This window comes from Leopardus geoffroyi, chromosome C1 (assembly GCF_018350155.1).
Source record: "Leopardus geoffroyi isolate Oge1 chromosome C1, O.geoffroyi_Oge1_pat1.0, whole genome shotgun sequence".
Lineage (NCBI taxonomy): Eukaryota > Metazoa > Chordata > Mammalia > Carnivora > Felidae > Leopardus > Leopardus geoffroyi.
Genome location: NC_059328.1, coordinates 174,470,978 through 174,479,144, shown reverse-complemented (window position 1 = coordinate 174,479,144; position 8,167 = coordinate 174,470,978). Strand labels below are relative to the sequence as shown.

The 8,167-nt window shown below is 36.0% G+C and overlaps 1 protein-coding gene across 1 annotated transcript; it reads right to left on the bottom strand.

Moving 5' to 3' along the window:
* Window positions 1–7,567: 7,567 nt before the first annotated feature.
* LOC123596821 (thymosin beta-4-like) lies at window positions 7,568–7,873 on the bottom strand. The gene is given in 2 exon segments (XM_045475107.1): window positions 7,568–7,779; window positions 7,781–7,873. Coding segments are annotated over 2 exon segments (135 nt in total). The 5' UTR covers window positions 7,856–7,873; the 3' UTR covers window positions 7,568–7,719.
* Window positions 7,874–8,167: the final 294 nt, after the last annotated feature.

The window sequence follows — 8,167 nt, the reverse complement described above, 5'->3', positions numbered from 1 at the left end:
GGAAGGCAGTGTTAAACATGGATTTAATTCTTTGTTGTTGTTTTTATAAATACTGAGCAAAATTGTTCACATAACAATGTGGTATTGGACAGATGGAATGGAAGTTTTGGTATTAGCAATATAACTCAACTATTTGCCCTCCTTTCAAGTTTATGCCAAAAATTACATGGTGATCTATTATAAAAAAGTATATTTTAATGATCTATTAGTTTCTTCATTTGTTTTGAAAGCAAAGAATTAGAAATGCCTTGACTTTCAAAAGGATTTGTTTCTGAGCCATTAGAGCCATTCACTTTCTTATCATCAATACAAATTTTCCTTTTGTTTGGTATACCAAGGACTTTCACATGCTGGAGTGATGAATACCAGATTGGGTGTGAGATATGATTTTGTTTTCTAAAATGAGAAAAGTATGGTTACAAAAGCAAAGTGGGGGAAAAAGACAAGCATGATGTTTTAAGTGAAGGTCTCCTGCCAATTAATATTAGGAAACAGTAAGCATGGGAGCTGAGTATCTGGACACTGAATTTCTTAAAATTCTAAGCCCCATGAACTTTGTAAAAGTCTTTGTGGACTTCAAGAAGTTTGAAAATTGCCAATCCACTGCCCCATAAAGTACCACTTTTACATCAAATGGCTTTAGGAAACACCAAGTGACATGTTCTCTTGCTCCTTTTTTTTTTTTTTTTTTTTTTTTTTTTTTTGTGCATATCCAAAGTCCATCACAATATAGTCTACAGTCTATATTCACTATCTTCACTTTCTTACCTCCCTCTTACCCTCAGTCATACCATAAGTTTAGACAGTAAATTCATTCACATAACTCCACTGAACTAGCTCCTGTAAGAGTCATCAATAATTTCCTAACTTACAAATCCATACACTTCCTTTATTGCTCAAATGGCTGGACTTATTTGCAGTTTCTGACCCTGGTGACCACTCTGTTTTTCTTGAAATTCACTATTCTCTGAGCCTGTTCACTTATTCCTGCTTTTCCAGCCTGCTTTCTAAGACCTCGTTGCACTGTCATCCTAAAATGTTGTTCTGCAAGGTTTCTGCTTTTTCTCTCCTCATTGAACCACTCCACCCAGATGATCTAATCCACCTCTCTGACCCTTCCTACATCATAACTTCTGTATCTCCAGCTCAAACTTCTCCACCAAATGCATGTGTTTTATAGCCAATGCTTTGTCAGACAGCTTTCACTTTGCTGTCTGCTACACTGCCTCAAAATGGCAAATTTTGAACTTTTCTGCCAAATTTGTGTCTCTTCCTAGAGTCTCAAATTTTAATGAATGCTACCACCAAGCCTTCTAAAACCTTAGAAAACACCAAGACTCCTTCTCAATTCTTCACACTCTGCTTCCATAGAGACCAAGTCTTACTAATCAAATCTTTTACACATGCATCTTCTCTGGTCACATTTCTTAATTTATCTTCCTAACAAATATTTATTACATACCTATTATGTTCCAGGTACTGTTCTAAACATAATGAACAGAATGTAGAGACAGACATATTCCTTGTATTTTTACATGTGTGTATGCATATACACGAGTGGGGAATAAGTTTAAGAATTCTGTACACTTGCACCAATGGGTTAACAAGGCTTAGGGAGGGAAGCCACCACAGGGTGAAAGCGCCCAAGGCCAGTCATTAAGTAAGACAAAGCATACAGCCAGAAAACCACCACCACTGGAGGAAAGTGCCCAGGGCTAGTCACTAAGTAAAACAAGCCTCATGTTCAAAAGCTGCCTCCACAGGAAAAAAAGCATCAGAGAACAGTTAGAGGTGGAAAGCCACACAGGGCAAACACACCCAAGGTTAGCTAGTGAAAAGGGTGCCTTGTTGGCCTTGAGGCAGCATGCTCCAGCAATCTTAAACTTTGAGATAGCAGCTACTTGGCTGTATCACCTACAGAGAAACACTGTCCATCTGGCGTCTGGCACACCAGTATATCATTGTGCTTTAATCTCAACTTCAAACACCACTTGCCCCCCCCAACTCTTTGCTTCTTACACACACAAGTTAATGGTCACCATCTTATTGTTTTCTTCTGCATGTTCACCACATATGTAAAATCTTGATAGCTCGATAAATACATCAACAATAAATACATCGACAAAACATCCAGGGCTCTTGTCTCCTCCTGGACATTAGCCTCTCTCGTTTTCATTTCTACATCAGCTCTCTTGCTGGACAAGAGAGAACTCCAGACTCATAGTCTGCGACAAAAACATACACATAATATATATGTGCATATATGTGTACATATCCTCTACTTTAGATTTGTACCATTTAGGGGCACCAAGGTGACTCAGTCGGTAAAGCGTCTGACTTCTGATCGGTCATGATCTCACAGTTCATGAGTTTGGGCCCCACATCTGGCTCTCTGCTCTCAGCACAGAACCCACATGGGATCTTCTGTCCCCATCTCTCTCTGCACCTCCCCAGCTCATTCTCTGTCTCAAAATAAATAAATAAACTTATACATATATATGTGTGAGTATATGTATATGTGTGTGTATAAGATTTGTATCATTTGAAATTTTTTCAATCTAAATTTTTAAAAGATCATTTTGCCAAAAAAATAATAGAACAGATCAATGAAACCAGGAGCAGATTCTTTGAAAAAATTAATAAAATTGATAAGCTCCTAGCCAGACTTATCAAAAAGAAAAGAGAAAGGACTCAAACAAATAACATCATAAATGATAGAGGAGAAATAACAATGAACACCACAGAAATACCAACAATTATAAGAGAATATTATGAAAAAGTATACACCAACAAATTGGACAACCTAGAAGCAATAGGTAAATTCCTAGAAACGTTTTAACTACCAAAACTGAAACAGGAAGAAATAGAAAACTTGAACAGACTGATAACCAGCAAAGAAACTGAATTAATAATCAAAATCTCCCAATAAACAAAAATCCAGGACCAGATGGCTTCACAGGGGAATTCTACCAAACATTTTTTTTTTTTTTTTTGAGAGAGAGAGAATGACAGCCCATGTTGGGGAGGGGGAGAGAGAGAGGGAGAGAAAGGATCCCAAGCAGGCTCTGCACTGGCAGCAGAGCCGGACTCCGGGCTTGACTCACAAAACCATGAGATCATGACCTGAGCTGAAACTGAGAGTCAGAGGCTTAGCCACCTGAGCCACCCAGGCACCCCTCTACCAAACATTTAAAGAAGAGTTATACCTATTCTTCTCAAACTATTCCAAAAAACAGAAATGGAAGGAAAACTTCCAAATTCATTCTGTGGGGCCAGCATTACCCTGATATCAAAACCAAAGACTCCACTAAAAAAGAGAGCTACAGACAAATTTCCCTGATGAACATGGATACAAAAATTCTCGATAAAATACTACCAAACTGAATCCAACAGTACATCAAAAGAATCATTCACCATGACCAAGTGGGATTTATTCCTGGGTTGCAAGGATGGTTCAGTATTTGCAAATCAATCAACATGATACATCACATTAATAAAAGAAAGGATAAGAATCATATAATCCTCTCAATAGATGCAGAAAAGGCATTTGACAAAGTATAATATTCATTCATGATAAAAACTCTCAACAATGTAGAGTTACAGGGAATACACCTCAACAGAGAAAACGTCACATGCAAAAAACCCACAGTTAATATTATCCTCAATGGGGAAAGATAGCTTTTCCTCTATGGTCAGGGACAAGACAGTATGTCCACTCTCACTACTGTTATCTAACATAGTACTAGATAGAAGTCCTAGCCCCAGCAATCAGACAACAAAAAGAAATAAAAGGCATCAAATCAGCAAGGAAGAAGTTAATCATTCCCTATTTGCAGATGACATGATACTCTATATAAAAAACCCAAAAGACTCCATCAAAAAATTACTAGAACTGATACGTGAATTCAGTAAAGTAACAGAATACAAAATCAATGTACTAAAGTTTGTTACATTTCTCTACAAATAATGAAGCAGCAGAAAAAGAAATCAAGGAATGGATTGCATTTACATTTGCACTAAAACCATAAGATATCTAGAAATAAATCTAACCAAAGAGATAAAAGATCTGCACTCTAAAAACTATAAAACACTGATGAAAGAAATTGAAGATGACACAAAGAAATTGAAAGACATTTCATGCTCATGGACTGGAAAAACAAATATTGTTAAAAAGTATATATTACCCAAAACAATCTACACATTTAATGCAATCCCTATCAAAATACCAAAAGCATTTTTCACAGAGCTAAAACAATCCTAAACTTTGTATAGAACCACAAAAGACTCCAAATAGCCAAAGCAATCTTGAAAAAGCAAAGCAAAACTGGAGGCATCACAATTTTGGACTTTAAGCTATATTATAAAACTGTAGTGAGCAAGACAGTAGGGTAACTGGCACAAAAACAGGCACATAGATCAATAGAACAGAATAGAAAACCCAGAAATGAATCTACAACTATATGGTCAATTAATCTTTGACAAAGCAGGAAAGAATATCCAATGGAAAAAAAAAAAGACAGTCTTTTCAACAAATGGTGTTGGGAAAACTGGACAGCAACATGCAAAAGAATGAAACTGGATCACTTTCTTACACCATACACAAAAAATGAATTCTAAATGGTTGAAAGACTGAAATGTGAGATGGGAAACCATCAAAATCCTAGAGGAGAACACAGGCAGCAACTTCTTTGACCTCAGCCATAACAACTTTTTACTAGATATGTTTTCTGAGGCAAGGGAAACAAAAACAAAAATGAACTATTGGGACTTCATCAAGATAAAAAGCTTCTGCGCAGCAAAGGAAACAACCAACAAAACTAAAAGGCAACCTACAGATTAGAAGAAGGTATTTGCAAATGATAATTTGTTAGTGTCCAAAATCTATGAAGAATTTATCAAACTCAACACCCAAAAAACAAATAACCCAGTTTAAAAATGGGCAGAAGACATAAATAGACATTTTTCCAAAGAGGACATCTGGCTGGCTAATAGACACATGAAAAAATGTTCAACATCACTCATCATCAGAGAAATACAAATCAAAACCACAATGAGATATCACCTGTCAGCATGTCTAAAATTAACAACACAGGAAACAACAGGTGTTGGTGAGGATGAGGAGAAAGGGGAACACTCTTACACTGCTGGTGAGAATGCAAATTGGTGCAGCCACTCTGGAAAACAGTATGGAGATTCTTTAAAAAGTTAAAAATAGAATTACCCTACGACCCAGCAATTGCACTACTTGGTATTTACTGATTTGAAGGCACACATGCCTTCCAATGTTTACAGCAGCTTTATCAACAATACTAAATTATGGATAGAGCCCAAATATCCATCGATTGATGAATGGATAAAGAAGATATGTGTGTGTCATGTGTGTGTGTGTGTGTGAATATATAATAGAATATTACTCAGCTATAAAAAAGAATGATATCTGCCCATTTGCAATGATATGGATGGAACTAGAGAGTATTATGCTAAGCAAAATAAGTCAGCCAAAGAAAGAAAAATACCTTATGATTGATCTCACTCTTAAGCGTAATTTAAGAAAAAACGAATATGGAGGGAGGAAGAGAGGCTAACCAAGAAATAGACTCTTTACTATAGAGTATTGGTTATGGAGGGGCGATGGGCAGGGAGTTGGGTTAAATGGGTGATAAGGATTAAGGAGGCACTTGTGATGAGGACTAGATGTTGTATGTAAATGAGGAATCACTAAATTCTACACCTGAAACTAATATTACACTGTATGTTAACTAAATGGGATTTAAATAAAAATTTGGAAAAAAAATACTTCTATTTTGCAAAAAAAAAAAAAAAGAAGGCCTTTAGAGATATCAGTGTACCTAACATTTCTCTGCTCTTTCCCTTACAGTATGGAATAATTTAATATCCCTAAATTTCTATATTTTGTAGTGTTGAGTATTAACTTTTTATTATGTAATTAATATTGTGAGTAAATTGACACTGAAAAGAAATCTTTTACTATGAGAAAATAGCATGAAGAAGTGGAACTTCCTGTGAATTCTGAGGAAAACTTTTAAAGAAAAATTTCAAGAGTATAACTGAAAATTAATTAGTGAGAGACTGATAATACTTCATTCAAATCAGAATACATCGGCACTGAGTATCCCCCTTTCCTCTGTGGCTAAAAACTTATTACAATGTTGACCACATTAAAACTACTACTAAAAATGGCAAATGTTAATGCATTTTTATATACTGTTATTTGAAAAATACTTCAACATGTCATTTTTTCCTTTAAAATGCTAACAGTTGTCTAAACAAAAAGACAAAAATTTTGCCTACTAAGGAAAACAGAACTCAGTATGAAATAACTCTCAACAATTATTCAGCTATTTCTGGCCTATGAACATCTAACCTAAGACATGTTTTCATTATTTAATATAATAAGTTGAAGCTGATGTTCAAATGAATCAAGGTCAAGCCAACACAAAGACAAAGCCTCTGATGCCACATTGGGTAGTCAGAGAGGGAAAAATAAGTTAAAAATATCTAACTTATGAATTACCCAACACGTTCTTTTAGCAAGAAAACTTATCAGTCAACATGATATTAAGCTAGTCAAGTATTGCTCATATCCTTTAAAGCATATTTATAAACTAGATAACACAAGGGGGAAATGTTATACTTTTGATCTCTCTATTGGTCAAATGTCTTTCATAACCTATTGAAGAAAAAAAGCCACTGGCTGAAAACCCAAAATAGAGTGCAGGAAACAAAGTCATTGCTGTCATTCCTGTGTGTGATTGTTTTCTTTCTCTATTCTGTTAATGTAGATTAGCACGAAAGCTTAACTAATTTAAGCAGCTGACATGAATTTGAATAGGTGCAATAAAAATGAACATTTGAGCAGACAATAATTATTTTAATACACAAGAGATTACATTATTAGATCTAAATTTCACATCATCATCCTTGGAATGATAAATAAAAATATGTTTGTGAACAAGCAAGGATTTAGTAATTGTTCGCCCAACAGCATTCAGATTCACGGACTTATACTGACACCTAGTGGAATGAAAACAAGATGCATTGCAGCCAAGATCTTCACTCCCAGGCTTTTTGCACTTAGCCTATATGATAAATAATACATATACATACACACTATATACATTTTCTGAATATATGCCCAAAGAAAATATAGCTTTGGAGTCAATTTGGTAAGAGATTACTTGAAAGCAATTGAAAATGGATGCTATTAGATCTCAAGTAATAATACCTCACCAAAATCTATGAAAATTAAATTACTTAAAACTAGCCATGAAATTTATTTTTATTTTAATCAAAGTTTTTTTCACACCAACCACATTTTAAACTTTTTATTTGCATGTTTAAAAATTGTGCATTCCGATATTGAAAATCATTTGAAGGAAAAAAATGGCACTCTGATTAAACTGCATTTTACAGTCTGCCTAACACCTGGACCAACTTACTTTCTACTGGCGGTTCCCACCGCTTCCTCCTTCACCAGCCTTCAAGTTCTTTTCTTTCCCTGCCAGCCAGACAGGCAGACAGGAGAGGAGGCCCAGTGTTCATGGTCAGTAGTTCAGATTCTTTGATGAGAAAAGGGGCAGAAGTCATTTAAACTCGATCTAACCTCCTTCCAGCTTACAAAGTTAAACAGCTCAAACAAGTAAAATAAGAAGGGAATGCGTGTGGAATATACAGCCCATATTGGCAGCTCAGGCCTCATTACGATTCGCCTGCTTGCTCCTCCTGTTCAATCGTTTCCTAGGACGGCAGTGGATTTTTTTTCTTGCATCTTTGTCTTCTTTAGTTTATACGTATCAAATTTCTCAATCTCAGCCATATCATGTTTGTCAGACATGGTTGCAGAGGAAGCAGAACCAGGCGGCCAGCAAGCCATGTATGCACCATGGCCGCTGCCGAGTCTTAATCAGGGTGCCTGAGTGGCTCAGCAAGTAAAGCCTCCAACTCTGGATTTTGGCTCAGGTCATGATCTCACACTTAGTGATTTCAAGCCCCATGTAGGGCTCTGCACTGAGCACAGAACCTGCTCCTAAGCTGGCAGGCTCTCTCTCTCTCTCTCTCTGCCCCTCCCCTGCTCGCTATAAGTAAGCAAATAAATAAATAATTTTTTTTTTAACTTTTAAATGAACATAGTTTAAAGAATTAATGC